This window comes from Penicillium longicatenatum (assembly GCF_028827895.1).
Source record: "Penicillium longicatenatum strain IBT 33135 chromosome Unknown contig_11_segment0_segment0, whole genome shotgun sequence".
In the NCBI taxonomy this organism is placed as follows: Eukaryota; Fungi; Ascomycota; class Eurotiomycetes; order Eurotiales; family Aspergillaceae; genus Penicillium; species Penicillium longicatenatum.
Window position 1 is genome coordinate 168975 of NW_026643117.1, and position 23392 is coordinate 192366.

At 50.3% G+C, this 23392-nt stretch overlaps 11 protein-coding genes across 11 annotated transcripts; 4 read left to right on the plus strand and 7 right to left on the minus strand.

Moving 5' to 3' along the window:
* Positions 1-420: 420 nt before the first annotated feature.
* On the minus strand, positions 421-1967 carry N7484_000071 (uncharacterized protein; the record flags this gene model as incomplete). Its single annotated transcript, XM_057110492.1, has 4 exons — positions 421-861; positions 920-1354; positions 1416-1787; positions 1833-1967. 4 exons carry the CDS (start codon positions 1965-1967, stop codon positions 421-423), a joined length of 1383 nt encoding a protein of 460 aa, XP_056977718.1.
* Positions 1968-2298: 331 nt separating this feature from the next.
* Positions 2299-2987, minus strand: N7484_000072 (uncharacterized protein; the record flags this gene model as incomplete). The annotated part of the gene is made up of 2 exons (XM_057110493.1): positions 2299-2813; positions 2876-2987. 2 exons carry the CDS (start codon positions 2985-2987, stop codon positions 2299-2301), a joined length of 627 nt encoding a protein of 208 aa, XP_056977719.1.
* Positions 2988-4955: 1968 nt separating this feature from the next.
* On the minus strand, positions 4956-6059 carry N7484_000073 (uncharacterized protein; the record flags this gene model as incomplete). The annotated part of the gene is made up of 1 exon (XM_057110494.1): positions 4956-6059. The coding sequence occupies one exon, from the start codon at positions 6057-6059 to the stop codon at positions 4956-4958; it is 1104 nt and encodes a 367-aa protein (XP_056977720.1).
* Positions 6060-7036: 977 nt separating this feature from the next.
* N7484_000074 (NAD(P)/FAD-dependent oxidoreductase) lies at positions 7037-8597 on the minus strand (the record flags this gene model as incomplete). The annotated part of the gene is made up of 6 exons (XM_057110495.1): positions 7037-7118; positions 7168-7241; positions 7295-8188; positions 8248-8295; positions 8354-8398; positions 8457-8597. Coding segments are annotated over 6 exons (1284 nt in total), but the record flags the coding sequence as incomplete, so codon positions are not given.
* A 1560-nt stretch (positions 8598-10157) lies between these two features.
* Positions 10158-12469, plus strand: N7484_000075 (Zn(II)2Cys6 transcription factor; the record flags this gene model as incomplete). Its single annotated transcript, XM_057110496.1, has 7 exons — positions 10158-10318; positions 10403-11155; positions 11203-11269; positions 11315-11498; positions 11553-11733; positions 11786-11944; positions 11989-12469. The coding sequence occupies 7 exons, from the start codon at positions 10158-10160 to the stop codon at positions 12467-12469; spliced, it is 1986 nt and encodes a 661-aa protein (XP_056977722.1).
* A 1014-nt stretch (positions 12470-13483) lies between these two features.
* N7484_000076 (DUF2406 domain-containing protein) lies at positions 13484-13887 on the plus strand (the record flags this gene model as incomplete). The annotated part of the gene is made up of 3 exons (XM_057110497.1): positions 13484-13601; positions 13652-13732; positions 13781-13887. 3 exons carry the CDS (start codon positions 13484-13486, stop codon positions 13885-13887), a joined length of 306 nt encoding a protein of 101 aa, XP_056977723.1.
* A 1382-nt stretch (positions 13888-15269) lies between these two features.
* N7484_000077 (glycoside hydrolase family 72 protein) lies at positions 15270-17052 on the plus strand (the record flags this gene model as incomplete). Its single annotated transcript, XM_057110498.1, has 5 exons — positions 15270-15347; positions 15402-15439; positions 15489-15514; positions 15564-16292; positions 16346-17052. 5 exons carry the CDS (start codon positions 15270-15272, stop codon positions 17050-17052), a joined length of 1578 nt encoding a protein of 525 aa, XP_056977724.1.
* Positions 17053-17299: 247 nt separating this feature from the next.
* Positions 17300-18545, minus strand: N7484_000078 (FAD-dependent oxidoreductase; the record flags this gene model as incomplete). The annotated part of the gene is made up of 2 exons (XM_057110499.1): positions 17300-17538; positions 17585-18545. 2 exons carry the CDS (start codon positions 18543-18545, stop codon positions 17300-17302), a joined length of 1200 nt encoding a protein of 399 aa, XP_056977725.1.
* Positions 18546-18759: 214 nt separating this feature from the next.
* N7484_000079 (alpha/beta hydrolase) lies at positions 18760-19883 on the plus strand (the record flags this gene model as incomplete). The annotated part of the gene is made up of 2 exons (XM_057110500.1): positions 18760-19772; positions 19811-19883. 2 exons carry the CDS (start codon positions 18760-18762, stop codon positions 19881-19883), a joined length of 1086 nt encoding a protein of 361 aa, XP_056977726.1.
* Positions 19884-20154: 271 nt separating this feature from the next.
* Positions 20155-21286, minus strand: N7484_000080 (uncharacterized protein; the record flags this gene model as incomplete). Its single annotated transcript, XM_057110501.1, has 3 exons — positions 20155-20453; positions 20503-20728; positions 20774-21286. The coding sequence occupies 3 exons, from the start codon at positions 21284-21286 to the stop codon at positions 20155-20157; spliced, it is 1038 nt and encodes a 345-aa protein (XP_056977727.1).
* A 256-nt stretch (positions 21287-21542) lies between these two features.
* N7484_000081 (uncharacterized protein) lies at positions 21543-23225 on the minus strand (the record flags this gene model as incomplete). The annotated part of the gene is made up of 6 exons (XM_057110502.1): positions 21543-21738; positions 21786-21871; positions 21919-21984; positions 22033-22706; positions 22754-23012; positions 23058-23225. The coding sequence occupies 6 exons, from the start codon at positions 23223-23225 to the stop codon at positions 21543-21545; spliced, it is 1449 nt and encodes a 482-aa protein (XP_056977728.1).
* Between the last annotated feature and the right edge of the window lie 167 nt (positions 23226-23392).

A 23392-nucleotide genomic window follows, 5' to 3' on the forward strand; every position in this document is an offset into this window, starting at 1 on the left:
GATGATCTCACATTCATGTACTTTGTGCCCAGGGGTTGCTTATCGCCAAATCGTAGGCGAATATCAAATTCCTGGGCGATCCGCGACTCCGCTTGGTCCAAATGTCGGGACAAAATACCTTCCAATAAGAACACTCGTTGCATGCGCAGTTTTTTATTACTGTCTCACTGAGCTATTTCATCTGGGCTTTTGCAACCGATCGGTCATCGGAACTCAGTAAACAGAACGTGGTCGTATGTGTCTCTGTGTCTGTGTGCCCCCGGGCTCTAGTGTATCAATGTAGGTCAGGAAATTAAATTTTAGGTTTTGTGGGCCTCGGGAACTCTATCCAAGAACATAGAACCTAGTCCTGCTCTCCTGAAACTCAATCCGATGTTTACCAATGGGGAATGCTCTGAAACATGGCCAATGGTCTGGATTCTACGCCTCCCGGTCTCCCTTCCCGATGTGGTACCCATGCTCGGCCAAATACTCCTCTAACACTCTGTCTTCCTTCGCGAGATCGAGCTTGCTGCTCTCGGGCAAAAGAGAGTACACCAGGATTCCGACAACCGCTACTGCACCGGCCAGGTAGAATGTGGAATTGGTGCCAGCGGCGTCCTCCAAAGGAGTGAAGCACTGTGTTCCTACCGCTGCCCCCGTTCTTCCAAAGGCTGTCGCGATTCCATATCCCATACCCCGGACCGCCGTGGGGAAAGACTCGGAAGAGATTAATCCAATTGTCGCCCCCGGACCCATGTGTCCAAAGGCCTGCAGCAGCCCGTAAAGCACAACAAAGGCGGCGATATTCTTGGATAGTTTGGCGTAGGTTCCTCCAATGATAAAGCCAAGGACCACATAGCCGGCAAATCCTAGAATACCCTGTGTTGCGTCGACCAATGACATTGGTCAGCCACGCGCCAATCAAGACTCCAGGCACGGGCAACACGGCTAGAATGACCTGCCAGATGGCGGTCTGTCGAATGTCCTGATCCTTAACGAGCGACGAGATGATGCTGCTCGACATGATGCTATTAGGAAAGTTGATGAAGTCATATAGAAAGAAGGCAAACGACGTCGTGAAGATTCTCCACCAGTAGCGGCGAGCAAGGAGCAGATAGATTCGTGGCGAGCGTCGTTGGTTCGTCAGGTTGGAATGGCGGAATAATGTCGAGTCCACCATGAACAGTCGCAGGATGATAATGGCCACGGGAAGGATCGTGGCAATGGAATAGATCGCATGAAACGTAATTGTCAAATTATTGTTGCTGGCAATCAGACAGATCAGATAAATGATCTGCAAAATCGGACCGGCGAGTGTCGCCATAAGAGTCGTGAAGGAGACGAAGAGCGGCCCCCGGTATTTGCTCATTAACTGCAGGTGAGCTGGTGAGTCTGGCGTCCATCATGGATCTGTCCCTTCCGTTGGAACTCACATCGTCTGATTCTTCGATTCCGGCTGCTGCACTGGGAGGGTATTCGCCCCCAACGCCAAAGCCCGCTATCCCACGAGCAATCACAAAATACCATAACATATTCTGTGATGGATTCACCGACAACGCGACCGTAGACATTAAAGTACCAATGGCCACGAGCGACGAGGTTACCAGCAGACCGGCTTTGCGAGAAAACATGTCGGATGTATATCCCAACACGACGACTCCCAGAATGGCACCGACAATCAGCGAATTGCTAATTCGGGTTTTCATTGCCGATGGAAAAGCACTGGCGCCCAGGAGATCCTTGAAGATCACATTCGTCGGATTAGCCAGACTGTTTTGGAATCCATCACTGAAATTCGCGATATACTGAGGCCGTTAGTACCAGCATGTCTCATCTGGGGACTAACTTACACAGCTAACGATGGTGATGTTGCTTTGTGATTTACTCGGGTGAGATTCCTCGATTCCATGCGCTGTGCTGACCACGGCATCTTTCTCTTGATTTTGTGTCTCGCCTTGCAGGCTATTATTTATTTCCTGCGTCATGTTGTGATGCCGACCGAGTGTATTGAACTTCCACCACGCGTGCGTCAAGAACAGGGAAATGCTTGGTTATACTTCCCCGCTCCATCTCCTCATCGATCATTCGGGTGTTACTCGGTGAAAATTTCATATCAGTCCCGATGCCCCACCGTCGATCCTGGGTCCACCTCAGTTCCGCGGAGATACAGTACGGATCAATCAATATTGGATTGTAATGGCACCCTGATAACAGGCTAAAGCTGGCCAAGCTCATTAATGTCCAACGTCTTCATCGCCAACCACCACAGAGGCCTCCGCGTCTCGAATGAAAAGGAAATATTGAAAATGTCAGATATCAACTCCGAAATCGAGCCGCCAAAGCACCGATAATGAGGAGCGGCAGGAGACCATAAGTAATCGGCGCAAACATGGAGGAGAACATATATAACATAGTCGATGTGTTGTATATCTCTACCCAGACCTTCATACTGTCGTGAAATGCAGGGTTTCTATCCACAAATATAGTATCCACCATCAAAGAGCAAAGAATGAATAAAGGCATCGAAAGACCCGTTAAGATGAGATCACCGTCTGATAAAAGCTTGCTCGTCTTGCCGAAAGGATCATGGTCTGCCGTCCAGAAGATGATTATGAACGTAAACATGGATAAATGTCTATAGATCAGATCCGGTATGTTGGGGTGAGACATCCAATCATTGTCAGGGTCGTTGGGGTCTGTGGTGGTTGGGTTTGCTATAGCTATAGAAGGTTGTTCCTCATCCGGTGTGGGCGTCTCATCTCGTGTGGGCGTCTCTTCTTGTGTGGGCGTCTCTTCTTGTGTGGGCGTCTCATCTTGTGCGCGAGTCTCATCTTGTGCGCGAGTATTAGACCTCTCAGTTGATCCTAGATAAGAATCACCAGACTTGACTCACCGTCCTTGAGATACTCGATGATTGTGATGAGCGGTGCGGCCAGTAACACCACAGCAGCAACTTGGCCAAACGACCAATCATTGAAGCCAGTCAACGAAGCCTCGAGGCCCATCTTTTCCGGTCGATATATTGTCCCTATTACTCGGGCTATACCGAATGTAAAGGCGGCAATTAACCAGGCGACCTAAGGTAAAGTCAGAAACATGGGATGTAATCGACACGTCCGATATACATTATCTGACCTCATTAATAACAGAATCCCACATATCCACGAGCACCAAACACGTGAGGTAGACAGACAAGAGGGGAAGGTAGCCAAGTGTCAATTTCAAACTCCGTGGCGAGCCAGACGCGTGGCTCCAGTTATATACAATGCGTAACGACCTTCGTGTGTGGCCTGAAACGAAGGTTCTGGCTCGCCCAATAACACCAACTGAAAGCGTATCGTAGAGGCTAATGACTCTCGAAGCAAATCCAATGACGATCAAGATTATCGAGCGAGACATCGAGAAAAACGCGGAATTCATCCCTGGCCGAGCGCGCATATAACAGATTGCAGGGTCACTGAGAGTCGGGTGGTCTGTATTATCTGCATCAAAGGCCCAGTGATAGTTTCCGGTGAAACTAAGCCCCACGATCAGCAATATCACTAATGCACCCACTACTAGCAGCCTTATTGCCCGCTCAGTAGGGTGGTCGTGGAGATAGTTACGGAGAAGCGTTAAGCAGGATAACTGAGTCAGGCAGGAAAGCCAGGCCTGTTGGACGATGACGAGCCAATGATACGTTGCCAGGCCGCATTTGAGCTGCACAAGCCCACTGATCAGGATGGAGAACCCTGTCACGATTTGTATGTCGCTCATTGCTCGGATGCACTGTTTTTCGAAATTATGTTTAAATATTCCTGACTGACCAATCCGATCTCATAAGAATTAACCTACCTTGATTAAGAATTTCGCAAATTTTTCGCTCGTGTCAAATTTAACGAAAGGGCGTATGATTGATGATAGTGAGTGCATGGCAAACGAAACTCCTTTGTCCACCGGGTTGGGTCGAAACGAAGTTGGAGTTTGACCATCTTTTTGAAACGGGTCGCGGGTTGGATCGTAGACGGTGTGGTAGTGGAGGGCCACGATCACTACAACCAAGCCGGCAGTCACGACATTGTTGATAATTATCTAAAAGTGTGAGATACACCCGTGGTCAATAAGAGAAAAAGGGAGATACACCTACCCCAATCCCAGTGATATCGCTGTTTATAGACAAGGCGGGGGCGGGAGCTGAGCAGTCAAACTTGCAGGAAGACATAGCGCGGCCGAACAGCGTCGATCAGTCCTTCCTTTTCCGTAAATCTATCAGTGTGTTTCTCTACTGTAGACCTCTGTTGGGTTGTTACATACCCTTGTCGAGGTTGTTGGGTTGAACTTGTCGAGGTAGACATCCAGGGACCATCCTCGCTTACGCACGTGATAGCGAGACTAACTGTGATTGATTGACAAGCGCGATCCCTGTTGTTATATATCCGGGATGCGCGTACTTCATGTATCTTGTTCTTATTATGTTCAACATGCTCCAGATCCCCAAGTAGCCACTACACACTATGCTGTTTTGGTCGAATTCGTACGACACCATGGGGTAGACCATAGGTTTGAGAGCACTGAAGAGACCTGGTGGTATAATGCTTCCAGTTGTAGTTATGTGCAGATGCCAAGATGTGCAGCGATTCAGTGGAAACTGTACTCTGCAGTTGTTCAGCTAAAGGGATCAGTACAGACCTTGTTATCGTAGTGGGTCCATCTGCACTTTATACGCAAATGCCCAATTTTCCACCCGACCATACAGCTTCCAGGGGAATGGAATTTATCTTAGATAATTAAAGAGCCCCACGAGACTCCACGGGGACCCGTTCGTGGAACATGGTCTAGGCTGCACATCCATGTAGTAAGATTGCAGATCCAGCTGGCCGAAGCGTTGAGAGCAATCGGTTCAGTTGGAAATGATTTCTCATAACGCAAGATCAGGTGTGGTAAGTTAGGGATCCTGAATGTACGTATAGGGTTGGAATGAACCATTCGCAGGATCACCGTAGATCGCGTGTATGCGCAAGAATAAACCTAATCAGTGTCTCCCTTCCATCACTCTTCATTGGACATTCGGTGTGCATGGCTCCCATGACATCCTTTCTCGTAATTTCCAGTCCTAATTCTTGGCCTCTCCGTTCGAGTTGTCCTGCCACTTGAGGTGGGATAACTTCATCCTTTTCGGCGGCCAAGATGAGTATCGGGGGCACGGAGCGATTCCGATCTTCACGCGGGGTATTCGCGGGATTTTTGTGTTGGTTGGCATCGCGATGGCGCAACCCAGCCAGTTGCTCGAGAGAGGCTGAGGTGCACCATGTATTCCATGAGAAAGGCCAAAGGTATCGATATGGAAGCCATTTTTGAGGATACAAGGCAATTAGCATATCTTTGATATTGGAGATCGGGGCCTCCATGACCAGCCCAGATATGGGAATAAGAGGACCATCCCCTGTGGCCAGTGGATCTTCTGCACGGGTAAGATATTTGGACATTGCGGACGATGCAACAGCCGCACCAAGGCTATGACCCCACAGAAACATCTGACAGTTCGTATCCGGTGAGGAATAAGTAGTCGATACCCAGTGGAGAAACGCCAGGGAATCCTGCTCAATGCCCGATTGCGTTGCAGTCCCTGATGATGTCCAGTAGCCTCGGTATGACAAGGCCACGACAATATAGCGTGTATCATTGAGTCCTGGCTGCGCAGTCTTGGATTTCGAGATAGAACTCAAGAACTGTGATAGGAGCGGTAACCGGAGCGGTAATGACCCGCCATTGCCCTGAAAATAACAAATAATAACAACATTTTTTGCTTTCTTTGCGTCCACTTGGTTTGGACTGTCGGAGGGGAGATAGCCCTCGCAGATGGCTAATTTTGTTCCGTCGAGACTTCGAAGTTGCTTTTCTTCCCATTGAACAGGCTTGCATTCACGCTTGTACTCCGATATCTGCTCCGATCTGGAGAATGGTGGTAGCCAGGACAGGTATAATAGTTTGTTTTGCATCACGATGATCCAGAAACATTTCCATGTCCAGAGAGTAACCAGAAGCCCAACAAAGATGACGGGCGGGACTAGAAGAGGTGAAAGAGAGCTGGTAAACATCATTCGTTGGGTGTTGATCCCACGCTGTATCACATTTTGGCTGGGCTGGAGATGTGTTCTTCGCCTTGCGAGAGTATGAGTATGTCGACGGGGACATTCAAACCGGCGTGATCGAGCATATTTGTGAAGTGACGTCTTTATTGTGAAGCGCGGGACGCGCTGAGAAACCAATTTTCCCAGCATTGGATATCTATTATATCCTGTGTATGCATCGGATTTTAGTAGGTTCTCGCCGGGATTGGAGACACAAAATCGAAGAATAAGTTGGGGATGTCGGTTCTTGGCGTCATAAATCAAGATCCTTGGCAGTCACATGACCCGTGCTGGTCTGCATGAGATGAGAGGAAGGATTGCAAGATTGAATTAAACAATTCTGAAATATGCTACATGGAGCATTTCTGTATTGAGAAAGCATAAGATGCCGATATAGATTGGGGCCACTGTGGTCGCATCATCTCAAAAAAAACCCCAAGAAAGTCGATCTTGAGGAACCAGGACTCAGTGGGCATTTAGTCTGGAATTTGACGTTCTTTGGGCATTACTTTGGCGCTTTTAGAGTCTGTAATTTATATGGAATATTGAGAGTTAGGGTCATCAAAGAGCGGATTGTGTGTAAGCTTAGAAGGCCTTTATTCCACGAGCCAGTGCGACTGGGACCTCGAGTGTACTTAATTACTAGACCTATTGAAACTATATAGACATTTTTTCAGAATAGCGTGTCTATATAATGATATTAGATTCATTCGTAAAGGACGCTCAAGCCGAGGTCCTGTCAAGTTACCATAAGACAGAAGGGAGCATTCAAAGCACGCCTAAAGCCTTGTAATTTTGCATTTTCCCTTGTGTGCCAATGTCTTCGGCCTTCATGCGAGGGGAATAACATAACAGGTGGGGATTTGGAGATAAAGGACGGATCCACTGTGCCATTCATACAGAACGACAATCTTTTTTCCAGGTGGGCCGCTTAGTTTTATGCTTTAAAGATGGTATTGGCGCGGGCTGTCCACCGAAATGCCCATCCTCTGCCACATGCCCTCCACGTTCATATCTTCTTGGCCACTATCCACTGTTAGTAATGTATCAATGCATGATGAAATAGGTATCTTACTCTTGCTTTGGATTGACCCAAGGCTCTGTCTGTCCTTCAGCCACATTGGGGTTGCGGAATACCACGTTATATTTCTATATGATGTTAGTCTGGAACCTTGTGGCTGAGACAGAGTATGAAGACTGACCATTCCAAGAGTAATGTGGATTGCCCCGGGACCTTTGACGAATTTCTCTTCGGGATCACGACCTTCAATCATGGCCACGATGTTCTTTGCAACCACGGCAGCTTGGGCCGCCCCAGGTCGTGCAGCTTTCTGGGCCCCAGTATCCGCGATATCACCGACAGCAAAGAGATTTGAATAACGCTCGTCGAGGAATTGCATTGTTGGCCGGATGCGAATGTACCCATTGTCCGGGTTGACCACGGATGGACTGTCGGGGGTGGAGGGCTCTAGGCTTTTAACCAGTTGGTTGTTCGGTGTTTGGCCGGTCGCCAGAATCACAAATTCGGTAGACACGGTGTTGCCGTTGGTCAGTTGCACCTCGAAGGGCTTTCCATCGGTGGGGAATCCCCCTGTCGGGATGGTCACTCGGGCTCCAGTGATAAGGTTAATTCCCAGCTCATCGAACCGTTTCTTAATGAGGTCATGCAGCCCAATGTGGAAGCTGGGCATGAGCTGAGGTCGGGACTGAACCACCGTGATGTCCTTCTCCGGGTAATATTCTTTGAGATCAGTTGCCATCTGCACCCCCACGGCACCACCACCGACGATCAGAATTGATTGCGATCGCTTGACGTCCGCTTGGTGCTTCTGTAGGTACTCGACCGAGGATAGTTTGTCGTCCTTCTCCATTGCGGCGGGCTTCGACAGGCGCGTGCCAGTGGCCACCACGAGGTAATCAAAGGGGATCTCTGTGGAACCCTGCCATTCCCGATCAAGCTGCACATGCTGGGAGTGAACTGATGTCACGCGCGCCGGAACCACACTGTGTGACTTTGATTCGGTCACGACCGAGAAGAGGCCACTGTATGGAATGAATGCCTTGTGTTCCTGTCCGGGAACGATCGCAAATCGGGGCTATCAAGAAATCAGCCTCGGAGCCTTGAATCAACACGTTGTGCGGGGAGATCATTTACAAAAGTGAACAGATGGTGAAAATGGCTATGCGGCTCGGTGAGGAGGACCTAAAACTGTCAATTCTCATTCTCGCCGATCAAATCAGTTTCTTCATTTCCCACATACTCTGTGTGTCGGAGGAATCACTTTTGCAAGCTCCTGAGCGGTGGTCTGCGGGGAAGTCAGTATTGTTTTCCAGTCGCGTAAACCTGGGTGTGAATGGACTCACCCGCCCGACGAAAGAACCTCCAACGACGATGATGTTGCGAAGAGAACTAGCCATTTTGAACGTAGGGATAATGAAAAGGAAAATGCAATAAATTTCGAGGAGGAGCTTCATAAATAAGAGACTCGGCTGCGACACCGGGATGACTGACGGTATATCAGATTCTTATCTGATTAACTCCGAGATGAATTCCCTCTTGGGGACAAATACCGAGGCACCGGAGAAGCTTACATCCGGCGCAAAGTGGACAACAGCCGATGGCGCCACTGAACACCTTTGCCGGTGGCGTTCCCGTACCTGAGAGATTCGCTGCATATTCACGACAGAATCTCTTCTACTTGGTGGGATTTTCGTCTTTTCTGATTCCAATCATGGCAGTTTCGTAGCTATGCAAGAAACCACGTCAGAAAGTTCATATGAGGTTCGAATTGCTCGGAAACGCCAGCGCAACTGCTCCAGGTCCAGGATTCGGAACAAGTGGGGGTTCGGATTTGACTCGGAAATCCGTAAAGCCGAGCACATGCGGAGATAGAAGATTGGGGATTCATTCGAACAGGGTCCGTCACCAGTCCACTGGCAAATCCTCCCCACCTTTCCGACTTCCGAGGATCGCAAGGCCGCTTACTACTCTCCGGGTGATCCTGTCTTCCGTGACGCAAGCATCATGGCTTCAGGCATCAAGGTAAAGATCTAATCCCTAGTAACCAAAGAATCCGATTACTATAGGGCAACAGTCAAATAGTCAAGTTGTCGTTGGTTTGAAGTCGACTTTTGTGGGAGCTTCCAGGCCCCCATGATTTGTGAGAAGTAGCACCTGCGTGGAATGCGGAACTTGCACTTATTCCCGCCAGATTCTGTTTTTTGCCTTCATTCCTACCCCTTATGGGCATCTCTGTAGATTATTGATGACCTCAAACGGCAGTGATCGTCACAAATGCAGAGTTCTCGTTAGCACGTGTCCAATCAGTCAACAGCATTTAGGCAAGTGCTGTACTGTCCACCTCGGGACATACAAGAGCCGTAAAAGCCAGCTGACTTGGATTTTCAACTTCAACATGTCCATGAACTTATCAATGGTTCTAGGCGCTGAGAAAGCTTGGACATTTCATGGGTCAATTAATGTTTTGCGCTGTTCTTTCCACCTGCAACAATGCAACCTGTGCAGGTGCGAGGTCAATGGTTGATTTTCTGGGACCATAGATACATAAATATACATCCAAGGCTCACCAATTCAATGTTCAAACACTCGAGCATTTCCCTCCATTTTCTCGGGCTTTTCCCTTCCAAATGTACCAAGATTGATTTGAACCTTAGGTCCTCTCTATACATTTCGAATTTGGCCAGCGAATTCACTAGAATTCGACAGGTTCCTTCGTGATGTACTGTATGTACTTGGTCAGTTGGGTCACGTGCCCGCTGGCGACCATCGATGAGAAGCTTCACTCTTCTCTGCGCCTCAATATTCCGCGCAGAGACAATCGCATTCTCTTCTTAAATGCTTGCTGCTCACTCATCCCTATATCCAAAGCTGAGATTTGCGAACAATGACCTCATGAGCGGAACAACGGTACTTCCCCGCGCAGCATATAACCGAAGAAGCCGAGAGACCCACTGGCGTATAACCGAGAAACCACCGCAGTCGCCTGCTGCTCTTCAATCTTGATATATTTCTCGGTATTATACAAACAGCCTATTCCAATAATTATGGCGACGACGAACTCCGATCGTCCACGCACACGCGCTAAGAAAGCCTGCATGGCTTGCAATTCCCGTCGGGTGCGATGCAATGTACTGGAGATGCAACCATGCCAGAATTGTGTGGCGTGGAATCTTGTATGTGACGTAGGGGTATCAAGACGGGGAAAGTAAGCATATCCTTGATCGTTATTGCTTTAGCTAGTGTGCATGCATATTCTATAATTCATTGTATAATGTACCAACATTCTCAGGTATCCTCGACGAAAGAAGAAAGCCTCGATAGATACTGAAGTATCTCCGGTCACAACCAATGCACCGGTCAATCGGAGTGTGCAAAGTGTACACGATCAGGGACCGCGTTATGTACCTTCTGCTCGTCCCGCGACTACTGATGATTCCATCCATGAAACGGTGTTTCTTGGCGAGTCAAGTCCCTTAACATGTGTAGTTGATGAGGGTCGACGATCACCCGAAAAAGGGCAGACGCGCAGTATCCAAAAGGGGCGCCTGCACTATGCCATTCCCGAAGTGCGCGGCAGTGAGCTCAGCGATGATCAGCACCGAAAGATTCTGCAAGATCGCCTCATCCGCGAGAGCGCGTTGGTGTTCCCCTCGCCCACCATATGCGATACTCTTCTCCACGCATATTTTGAATGGTTTCACCCATGTTTCCCCATAGTCGACCGGCAAACGATTCGCAATGCATATACCGAGCATACCATCTCGCCCCTGCTCCTCCAAGCGATGCTCTTCATCGGGGTGAGCTTATGTTCAGACACCGCATTGCACACCACCGGGTTTACCAACCGGTATCAAGCCAAGGGCCTTTTCTATCAACGAGCAAAGGAAATATATGACGTCGGATGGGAGACTGATATGATCATCAAACTCCAATCTCTATTCCTGATGAGCTTCTGGCGAGCAGGACCGACTGAAGAGCGAGACGTTCGTTTCTGGCTGGGCGCGGCGACCAGTATTGCCCAGAAAAAGGGCATGCATGTGATGTGAGTGAGATGGTCCCATTGCTTTTCTTCCAGCGCTCACAACATAGGTCCAAACTGCCTTTCCTCGGCGCGCGAGACCAGAAAGTGTGGAAAAGGATCTGGTGGGCTTTATATGTAGGTTTTGTCCTTCTATTGAGTCGGCTCATGCTCACTAGTTAGGTTCGGGAACAACAAACATCTGCTGCATTGGGGCTGCCCTCTCGTATCCGTGACGAGGACTGCGAAGTGGCGGAGCTTGAAGAGGCTGATTTTCTCGAGCACGATATTTCTTCTGAAATTTTCCGAAAGCCTCCTGCGGCCCATGTGCCGTACGTGATTGGGATGGCTCAGCTGGCGAAGCTATGTGAGTGTGGTTCATCGGATTGCATTTGCATTGGGGGTATCTAACAACATCTAGTACGCGAAGTGGTCTCCAGCCAGTATTCCCCCTGCCGTACAAAGCTGGACAATGTATCTCGACCTGTGTTGCACCAGCGTCTGTTAGACTGGGAGTCTAGATTGCCGACAGAGATGCATTTTCAAACCTCAACCAGCCGAGATGTCACATTTCTGGTGGGCATGCTTCACATGGCTTACAAGTATCGCCTCCTCTCCAGGGCTGTACGGAAGGAGTACGCTGACCATTGACAGTAATCTCTACGTGTTACTGTACCGGCCCATCTTCCTACTGCCGCCCAGTGAGTCAACAAGCATGGAAGGCAACATGGCGTTGGAAGCAGCGACTAGGAGTACCCGCATCCTGGAAGACATGCTCTCCGAAAACCTGGTGCAGCATGGATCGGTCCACCTGTAAGTCGCCCGATCGCCACATGATCCCAATCTAATTGATCTAGCATCACGCACACCTTCTCTGCACTGTGTATCCACACAATTCACTTCGGGCGCGTCACTGGGACGGCTCGAAAACTGGCCGAACATCGGGCGAAACTCTGTCTCCTTGGTCTGAAGGAACTTCAAAAGTCGTGGGATCTAGAGAATTGGGTGTTAGACCTGTTCTTCCGCTGCCTTGATGATCGGACCGCTCGAGATCTTCGCCTTGGGGATAGTGGCGCGTCGGCATCTCAAGTGATCAAGGGGTTGGCCCCCGGATCTCCGACCGACAGCCACAAGGACAGACCCGAAACCCATGCCAATGAGCTCTTGCCTCCAACCCAAAACGACCCTTCGATGCATCTGGATGAGCCGGCGGTGAATATGGACTGGTACGAGCTATTCAACGTGGAGGGCGATGATGTGTTGGGACTGGCGGGCTCCTTGACGAATCCGGACTATCTTAATCCGCAGAACCTCGAGCATCTGTACCGATTCTTGTAAGCCGGATGTGGGCAGGTCATGACTCGTGTCTTATGGCGAACGACGGGATGCGACCGTGGATGTTCCACGAGCGCTCGATAATGAATTGTTCGGATGACGAGACAATGACTCCGGAATGTGGCGGTTGGAGAGGTGAATACAACCACGACCGTTTGCAGCCGAGGCATTTGCCTCGGTCGAATCAGCGACGATCAGCTGAAGTCACTATGATCGATGATCTGCCAGACCATCTTCATGCTCTGCAGAACTATCCCGTGTTTAGGAAAACTCGCTGCCTAGTCCCAGCCTTGCGGATCCACTCGCGATCAGTGCACCGGCTGTGCGGCAGAAAGAGTTGAGGCATGAGAATCGAGCCATGACAACTCCAAAACACTCCAGCATTCCACATGATCTGGGACCAAACCACACATGGGTCTACCCCACGGTGGGAACACGGGGAAGGAATGTTCGATTCTGTCATATTCAGTCCGCAAAGAACCCATGGCAACTTGGAGTCGGATTGATCTTTGCAGATTGCAGATGCTCCTGGCGTACGTACTGTACCTGCGCCGTCCGTCACTCGCAACCACATCTTCAAGTGTTTCAGAATCCCGGAAATCTCCACTTTCCCACGGGTACCTGAATCGCGTCTACCAGCCACTGGGGATTGCGTGTTCACAGATCGTTCACTGGTCGATGGATGCTAAGCATTCTACTACTGTTTAGAAGGAGCTTGGCCGACCACTGGGAACGCTCGATTGAAGAGGTGTAACGTCATACGGAATTGGGATGTTGCGACTTTCCGGTGATCAGCCGTCCAATCAACGATGCGTCTGTTCTTGCCACTTGCGTGATCCCACCTATTCTTAGAGAAATGGCAGCGAAAGTTGATGGCTCACATGTTCCATGGGTTTATTTAAAGAGCCCGATGGGCCAGGCACTCAGAGCCCCGCCATTCCGTATACATTCCAGGTACATCACCACGAACCGCACTGTCGTCCACCGATACACTCTCCGAACTTCTCCTTGACTACCATGGGTTCATCACGATCATCCAGTGAGCGCACTGGCTCCATCCACTCCGCAGAGTCACCCAAGAAGGTATTGCAAACCAAAGCGGACCCCAACCTGGCCCTTCACGAGGCACAGCCAAGTACGTTCCCCCCAAACGGAGTACACAGCTTGAGTCACTAACCCGCACAGTGTCTTTGGGCAACCACGGCGACTATAGTTCCTCCTCCCTTGGAAGTATTCAACACAAAGACCGGGAAGGAAGAATCATCGGTACGTCTCCTACCTCTAACACTTTGAAAATTCACTGACCGTGACCAGCGGACCCCGACCGTTGCAATCCAACCCGCAATCGCCTGGAGCGCCCGTTAGACACGATTCGATCCTTCCAAGCTGCCATTGATGCGCATCGGAAACAAGATCTTTAATTGTGATGGATATTTGATGCGGGTGGGCGGTTTATGTTTTGAGATGAGCATGTTTATGATACCTTGAACGCGTTGAAAATGTATTATTATGATTATTTGAATTGAATGATAACATTTGACATACACTGGAACCTGATTAACTCAGTAAGCATGGAGGGTGAGTCGGGTTGATATCAACAAGGATGGACACGTCCATGTCCATGATTAAGGTCGATGTAGTATAGAGTAGATCATAACAAGGAAAGCGTGCGCATTACACGAACGACGAATCCACCGGGCGCCGATTCCCCAGATCGGCGTGCTTGGCATTGAGCTTTCCTCAATCTCGGCCAAATTAAGTTCCAATAGACTGTGAATTAAACAATCTAATAATTCAATCTAATAATCTAATATCCGGTTATCTCGTATCGACTGATTAATTGATCTCAGGCACTCGGGATCAACTGAGGAAATCATCTCCGAGGCAGTGCACGACTGTAGATCGCCGACCAAACCACAACGCCAAGGACAACCACGACAACGTCCATGTATGATTCTTTGTCTCGAGCTTCAAGCCAGTTAATTATAGATTCATGAATCGCCAAAGCAAAAGATGAAGACCAACACAGCCCAAAAAAAGAAAATTAAAAATAAGTGTACACGCACTGCCGACGCCATCCTAAGCCAAATGGCCCCACAACCGCGTCAGCTTCGACTTTTTCACTTTCCCCTCCACTTGCGCGCGACAGAAACCTCGTCAAGAACTTATCCAACCGAGCCCCAGTGAGATGATCAATGGATGCGGTTCTACAGATAAATGGACATGTCTCAGATCCCACTCTGCCCTCGTCAGCTATCTTTTGCCGCCCCATGCTCCTGCCATGACTTGGGCGGACTGGTGGATCGTGGCGCACTAATGAGTGTTAGCCTGCAAAAGCCAAGATACTTTTAGTTAGTGGATCCCACGCGATTGGCCAGCAGGCATTGCTCGGGGCCTGGGAACCGATTTGGGCCGATTTAGTGTCGAAAACAGCCCTAACGTTTGGTTGACGCGGTCCATATCATCTCCGGTCTGGAAAAGTTGACACCCGCCAGTCGTAAGTCGTTTGATTCAGACCCCTGCGGTGGATGCGAGCTGGGTCTGTTGTACGCGTCCCCCCTTTAGGGGTCAGGGGCGAATCATGTTGATCGAATCCATGAGGGTATTAAGGGCCGACGGGGGGCAAAGCCACTCGGGGTCTTCAGTGGCTTTCTCTTTTCTCTTGACCTGGATATCACTCGTTCCTATCCTCGTCTGTTCTTTCTCCAGCTGTCTTTCTTTTTTTTTTTTTGTTGCCAGGAGGTTTTCCTTCCGATCCATTCGCTATATCCAATTTGCGGTGTAAATCCGTATAGTATACACCATGAAGTTCTCTCTTCTGTCGCTGGCGACCCTGGTCGGGGCCGCTATGGCTACCACCGTCGACCCTATTGTGATCAAGGTAGACCTGCGCAGACTTTATCGAACTATCGAGACGGATGTTGATCGGGAATAGGGTACCAAATTTTACTACTCCAGCAACCAGACGCAATTGTGAGTGATTCCAATTGAGAGGCCAGGAAGCACGCTGACCCATCCCCAGCTTCATGCGTGGTGTCGCCTACCAGTGTAGGTCTCCACCTCTTCACCCTGAATGAGTGGGAACTAACGGGAATAGACTCTCAAACTGAGGATCCTTTGGCCAACCCCACCGCTTGCAAGCGTGATATCCCTATCATGCAGGAGTTGCGCACCAACGTGATCCGTACTTACTACATCAATGCCACTGCCGACCACTCCGAGTGCATGAAGCTTCTGCAGGAAGCCGGCATCTACGTTGTCTCTGACCTTTCCAGCACGTCTGAGGCCATTGACCGTAGCGACCCCGAGTGGAATGTCGCCCTCTACAACCGTTACACCGCCGTCATTGACGAGCTCCAGCAGTACAACAACACCATTGGTTTCTTTGCCGGTAATGAGATTGCCAACTCCGTCGCCACCACCGATGGTATGGCTTACGCCAAGGCCGCCATTCGGGACATGAAGAAGTACATCAAGGAGATGGGCTACCGTGCCATGGGTGTCGGATACGCCACTGCCGACGTTTCTGCTATCCGAGTCGACCTGGCCAACTACCTGGACTGCCAGTCCGAAGATGAGACGGTCGACTTCTACGGATACAACATCTACTCCTGGTGCGGTGACTCTACCTACGCCGAGTCAGGCTACAAGGCCCGTACCGAGGAGTTCGCCAACTACACCGTCCCCGTCTTCTTCGCCGAGTATGGTTGCAACACCGCCTCTGTCCGTACCTTCACTGAGGTTGAGGCCCTGTACGGCGACAACATGACCCCCGTCTGGTCCGGTGGTATTGTGTACATGTACTTCCAGGAGTCCAACGACTACGGTAAGCATTGTCTTCGGCCGCTCTGACTTCGCCCCGCTAATATGACATCCCAGGTCTCGTGTCCGTTGTGGACAGCACCAGCGTCAGCAAGATGAGCGACTTCAAGTACTACTCCAGCCAGATCAACAGTGCCGACCCCTCCAGCACCAGCAAGAGCGCCTACACCCCCACCAACACCGCCCTGATGAGCTGCCCCACCGAAGATAGCAGCGCCTGGGAAGCCAAGGCCTCTCCCCTGCCCCCTGCTGCCGATGAGTCCCTGTGCGAGTGTGTCTACGATGCCTCCGCCTGCGTTCCCGACAGCAGCCTGAGCTCCGCCAAGCTTGGCAAACTGCTCGGCGTTGTCTGTGGCTACACTGACTGTGGTGGTATTGACTCCAACGGTACCACTGGCAAGTACGGTGCCTACAGCATGTGTGGTGTCAAGGACCAGCTCGCTTTCGCCCTGAACAAGTACTACAGCGAGCAGGACGAGTCTGCCACTGCCTGCAGCTTCGACGGTTCTGCCAGCACCAAGGCCACCACCAAGGCTACTGGTACCTGCTCCTCGCAGATGAAGGAGGCCGGTACTGCCGGCACTGGTACCGTCACCACCGAGGCTACCGCTACCGCCGACTCTAGCTCCTCCTCCAGCACTTCGTCCTCGTCCAGCGCTGGTGCCCCCGCTAGCATCCACCAGAGCGTTGCCTTTGGTTCCATCCAGGTCGGTGTCTACTCGGCCATCGCCCTGCTGACCGGTATGGGTATGATTCTCCTGTAATCAGGACTCGCGTTTTGGACAGCATTCTTTTCGTGTTCTTTATTTATAGCATGTGTTGAGGTATACATTTGGTCTATTCGAGGAGTCCCTCACTGGTAGTTCTAGTTATACACATGGTCACTGTCTTTTGACTCGCTCTAATAACAAATTGGATTTGGCGATTCTTCATTTCTTTTTCGGGGCTATTTTGGTTTCAGCTGGTTTACTAGAATGTATAGGTTCGTGTCATGATTTCAATAGATTATTCCTATTCTCCAATCGCGCGCTTGGTCAAGATGGCCGATGTTTCATCCAGTCGGCTCCAATCGTGGGCATCCAGACATGCCTGTCGACTTAATCGGACGGCACGACTTGTTCGCGCCCTCATCTCTTGCTCAAAGTCGTCGATCGCGGCTTGAGCCGTTGCGGTGCCGGAGTAGAGCCTTTCAATCGCTTGCATTAGATGGTATGCATCGAGAAGACCATGATTCGCCGCTTCCCCGCGATCTATTGACGTTAGAAAGGGTATGTTCGTCGAGGTGAAGGAACTTACACATTGTCATTGCGTGCGCTGCATCTCCAGCCAGCGTCACTCGACCCCCATGATTATCCCAGGACAGACATTCCCAATCTGCAAGCTTGATCTCCGTCACCGAGGTCCCAGTTGGAATACGATCGACGGCTTCTTTCAAAAAAGGGACAAATCCTTCTGCTCGACGTTTCATATTGGCCAGTCGCGCCTCATCTGTCGCGGCGACTTCATCTGCTGGGCCATGCACCGGCCACGACATGCATATCTGAGCTCGATAGCGTTCCGACGCCGAGTCCACCGTTCCGTTCCCTTGTGGCGTTTCTAACATGGAAAACCAGAAGAAAGCACCCGTCGGCGGATGGCATCCTTGGAACAATAACGGATCCATCTCTCGCAAAGGCTTAATCTCTGCCGGCGTCAAATCAACCGCAACTCCGGTGAACCTGATGGGCAGAAGTGTGTTATCGAATGCATCCGGTCGCAGCATCTGCCTGACAATCGATCGACTTCCTTCTACACCAACTACCATCCGTCCCGTCACGGTTGTGTTGTCGGCGCAGACCAATTGCACCTTGTCTTGGGGAACATGCAGTCCAACTACACGTCGCCCCCAATTGACATGTTCTTCAATTCCCTGCAGCAATGCCTTGCGCATCTTCTCCCGATTCACGCGCCACCGTCTACTCGGGGGAATCCTAAACCTCGGTTCCCCTGTCTCCAGATTAATGAAGAGAAAGTTGCCATTGTCGTTCTGCGCAACCTCCTGATCGACCTGCACTTCTTGAATTCTGGCTAGCGTCTCTGCAGGCAGCATTTTGAACATATGCTCCAGGGCCCAGTGGAGTGTAATGGCCCATCCTTGTCCGCGGGCATCGGAAGTTTCATCGCGTTCGTAGATTTCAAAGGGGATGTTCTTCTGCTTGAGGGCTTGACCGAGAGTCAGCCCAACGATACCAGCGCCAACAATGAGTACCGGATCCATGTTGATGTGGTTCGTGTCCTTGCTGCTCCATGCCTTTTTGTTTCTGGTATCGGGGCCGTCGCATAGATAACGTGCGGGGGTTATCGCGTTTCCCGTCGGCTAAAATGCGACGGCCGCCGGTGATACAACACATCCATTGGGGTTATAAGACGTGATGACATGTTATAAACCTGAAGCTCTTTGATCTTTGATCAATATTTCATCCACTTTCATCATGTCGCACGAGGCTCTCAACCCCATTCACCCCGCCGTTCTCCCCCACTTAGACCCCGTCTTTGTGAAGCTCTACAACGAACACGTCGCCAACACTCCTTCCGGCCCAATTGATCTGGCCTTATTACGCTCAAAATATTCAGTGCTCTACTCCTATGGTACTGGTCCAGCCCCCGACTGCGCCCGTATCTACGATGCCCAAGTGGCAGGCCACAACGGCGATTTGATCCCTGTCCGGGTCTATGAGCCCGACTCCCCAGGTCCCTGGCCGGTACACATTGACTTTCACGGCGGAGGTAAACATCCCAATCTCATCTCACAGGTACAAAACACTAAAAAAGACATAGGATGGGGTCTCGGCGATCTCGACACAGAATCCCACATCTGCAAACACATCTGTGTCAAAGCAAACGTCTGCGTAATCGACGTCGCATACAGATTGGTTCCCGAGCACGCATTCCCTATTGGGATCCAGGACTCCTTCGCAGCACTGCAACACATTCACGCGAAAGGCGCCGATGAATTCAAAATTGACCCGACCCGTATTTCCCTCGGTGGCGTGTCAGCCGGCGGCAACATCGCTCTGATCTGCGCGCATCTAGCTCGGGATGCGAGTCTCCCTCTGCGACTGGTCGCAGTGGGTACCCCGACTATTGATGATATCTCCAAGTATGCGTCTGCCGCTGAGGCTCCCTGGCCGTCCATGCAGGAGATGGAACATGCGCCTACGCTGAACTGGGCACGACTGAAGTGGTTTGATAATTTGAAGTGGCAGAGCATTGCGGAGGGTCTGGAGCGGGAGGCGCAGATTGAGGCGCTGAAGTGGTATGCCAATGCCTTGCAGGCGCCGGACTTTACAAAGTTGCCCAAGACTGTGATCTACACTGCTGGTTGTGATCCTCTGCGCGACGAGGGCGAGGCGTATGCAAAGAAGTTGATCGAGGGTGGGAACGAAGTCATTCAGAAGCGATTTGCGGGGGTTCCACACCCTTTTATGCATATGGATGAATGTGAGTATTTCCGGTCCGTTCTGCGAGGCACTGCTGACCAAGTCTAGACCTGTGGCAGGCGAAGGAGTTTATTGATTTGACTGCGGATCATATTCGAGATACTCTGCATCGGTAGAACAGGTACAGCGGACCGGGATTAGCGTGAGGGACAGTTTACAAAAACAAATGGCTCAGTAACCTTCAATGAGAACAAAAATTTACCTGGACATGATCATGAAAATCTGATGTGGTGAATCTGTAGCGCGAGGAGCTACCACTTCTCGGAGAAGCCCTATTTCTCGATTGCCAGAATACCTTCTATGGCAGAGACTACTTGCCATGACTGATAACAGTGATATGTAACATAGCACCTTGATTCCATGGACATGCCAGATGACTCGATAGAACTAACTCATATCATACAACTGATGCGCTAAAAGAACAATACTCTCCTTGAGCCCCCGAAACTTTACGCCAAGCACGGTTTCGGCCTTGGAAGAATCACACGAGTAATGAGTATCCGCACTTCGCTGCCCAGGTTGTCCCATTGGTACTCTGTGTCTTTCAGGCAACTCGGCGCGGATGACATCTGCAATCTCCTGCGTATCATACGACGACTGTGTGACCAGGAAACGCTCATGTCCTGTAGCAGAGAAGATCAATGCTTTGCGACTGGTTTCCGCTAGATCTTCAACGTCGATCCAGACTATATCCCTGTCAGTGCAAACTCGCATGGTCAAACTGGAAAGGCTTACCAGGTGCCTTTGTAGGTGGGATTTCACCATCCTTGCCTGCATTCAGAACCTGCCACACGATCTGATTGCTAGCATTGAGCTGAGACAGGGAAGAGATAGGGTGTATCATTTTGCCAAATACCATGCCGGGACACAGTGTCACCAACTGGTAATGAACAGAGTTGTTGTTCACATAGTCCCAAGCTGCACGCTCAGCGACGACCTTTGAGGCACGGTATGCGATGGGCTAGTATCGTCAGTGGACGTTTCAAAACAGGGGTGATGGACTTACAACAGCCGATGCATTCACACCGTCCTCGTACGTTAACGGACACCAATCCTTCTCAGTGTAGACTCGTCCAGGTTGCAGCCCCAAGCTGGCATCATAGACACTGGCGAAACTCGACATAATGACTACACGCCGAACAGTCGGACACCGTTGAGCAGCTTCACAAACCACCTGAGTCCCTTTGAGAGCGGGAATCATCAATTTCTCTTCAAATTCACCCGGGGCGGCATCATAGCTAAATGCCGAAGCGAGGTGGAGAATGGCCTGGCAGTCTTGTAGCACCCCAATCAAAGCGTCAAGGTTGGTCGGATCGGGGACGACAACGAGTTGGAGACGAGCAAGATGCTGTACACCTGCGGCGCTGAGTGCATTGCGAGTCGCATCTGCTTTTTCCGCTGATCGGACGGTCGCTCGGACGTGATAGTCAGATTGCAGGAGATTTGCGATGCAGTGGGCGGCGATGAAACCGTTTCCACCTGTGATAAGAACCAGGGAGCCTGCGTCGATGGGAGCCATGTCAAGTATTGAGAATAAATCAATTAAAAATATTCCAGTGTCATTCCACGGTCATCAGGAGTTAAATAGAGCGGACGCATATTATCATTAGCGTTGACTGTGTCGGACATGAATGCGCCGCCGTCGGATAGATACATGCAGTCGCCGATCCCCACGGACACTTGAACTCCTCTCCGCTTCTAATTTGCACTTCTATGCGTGAACTTATGTATCTGTCAATTCCAAGACGCTAACTAAAAATAGATACATGGCTCAATCAGTACACATAGCGGAAAGTCTCATCAACATCGGCGCTCTCTGTGCTCGCCATACGCGCTTCCATCGAACTACGTGCTGGGGTCCCCAATCGATCGGCGCGAGAGTTGCGACGCCCATACATGATTCGCAAAAGAGTCGAAATTAGGATTGCCGCTGCATTGACGGCGACTAAAGTGATCTTGGCGGGGATGTACCTGGCATTGTCAGCATGACCATAAGTCGGACGATTGAAATCGCTTACTGGGGAGCATCTTTAGACTGAAAGGTCTGGGGCCCAACGATGTTGGCAATACTGAATGCAGCTGAAACAAGCGCAGTGCCAGCAACCTAGAGCTGTTAGGATCCAATTGGAAAGCTATTGTTTGACCGCATACCTTCATCGTGTATCCTTTATAGTTGGCGCCAGTCCAAGCATAGATAAGAGCGAGCGGAGCAACAGTCTAAGTAAGTCAGAGGTGCTCGAAGAGAATTTCTCTCTAGTGACATACCGTATTCACCAAGTAGATACCTGCTAGACAACCTCCCTTGTTCGATGATGGAAGAAATGACATCAGGCATGACCCAATCAGCGTCGGGATCAGCAGAAGATCGATGGCCAGCCATCGAGAAAAGCCTTTGGCGATCGCATATGTGGAAACCATCGTAGACACAATGCTTACCACCCCCGATGGCATGTTGAGCAACGCACTCTGTTTATTGCCATACCCAAACCCTTTGATCAGGATCGATGAGAAAGTTGTGATAACTCCGCTCGGAATGGTAATGAGGATGGTGAGAAGAACCAACAGCCACGTCTGAAGATCCGCAAATGCCTCAAGGACAGACCGCCAGCGAAATGTTTTGGCACCAACACCTGCCTGATCGGTCTGCAGTCGCTGAGCAATCCGTTGCTTCTCTGATTCACTGAGGAACCTAGCCTTCTCGGGCGTCTCAGGTAAGACGAAAAGAACCAGTAGCGAGACCAAGACATTGACGGCCCCAATGACCACGAACATGATGCGCCAGCCCCCAAATGACAGATTGGCGGGTGCATGTTGGGCTGCAAAGGATATAAGTCCTCCAACTATCTGTCCAGCGCCCAGTCCACAATACCAGAATCCATATCGGGGAGTGGACTCTGCTCGGGTGTACCACATGCTCGTGTAGATGGTGAGAGAGGGTGCTATGACCGTCAGCACAATGCGAAATAGAAGAATCAACGGTATTTACCAATGACTGCTTCCAGAAGGCCCAGAAGAGTTCGGAGGGCAATCATGCCAGCAAAGTTCTTGGTTGCTGATGAGCAACACAAAATGATCCCCCAACAGAAAACATTCGTCCCAAGCACTTTTGACACGGGAAACCGTTGAAGCAGAGCTCCTTGTGGAATTTCTGCAACGGCATACGCAATGAAAAAGGCCGTTGCCAACCACGAAAAGTCGTTACCAGTCATACCCAGGTCATCCTGGAATCCCATCACATTTGCATACTGTTTCATTAGCTATGTGCCAAGCATTGCTGATGAGCCACATACATTAATAGAAATCTTGTCAATCATCTGAAGAAAATACGTCAAAAACATAATGGGCAAGATATGCGAGTCGATCTTGCGAACGAGTCTCTTGTCGTCAGTTGCAAGACTGCCCAAGGCATAGTCCTCAGACTCATCCAACTTCATCGCGAGCGCGTCTTTCTTCTCCATGGTGAGAATGGTTGGGTTGAGGTGATTTGGGAGGTGGGATTGCGCATGATGCTGGCATTTGCCATTTAAAGACTATCACGGGGCGCTGATACGAGGCCGACCAAGATAACAACACAGGTCGAAGCTTCCCCGGAAATCGGTGATAGTACCGGCTGTAGGGAGGCGAA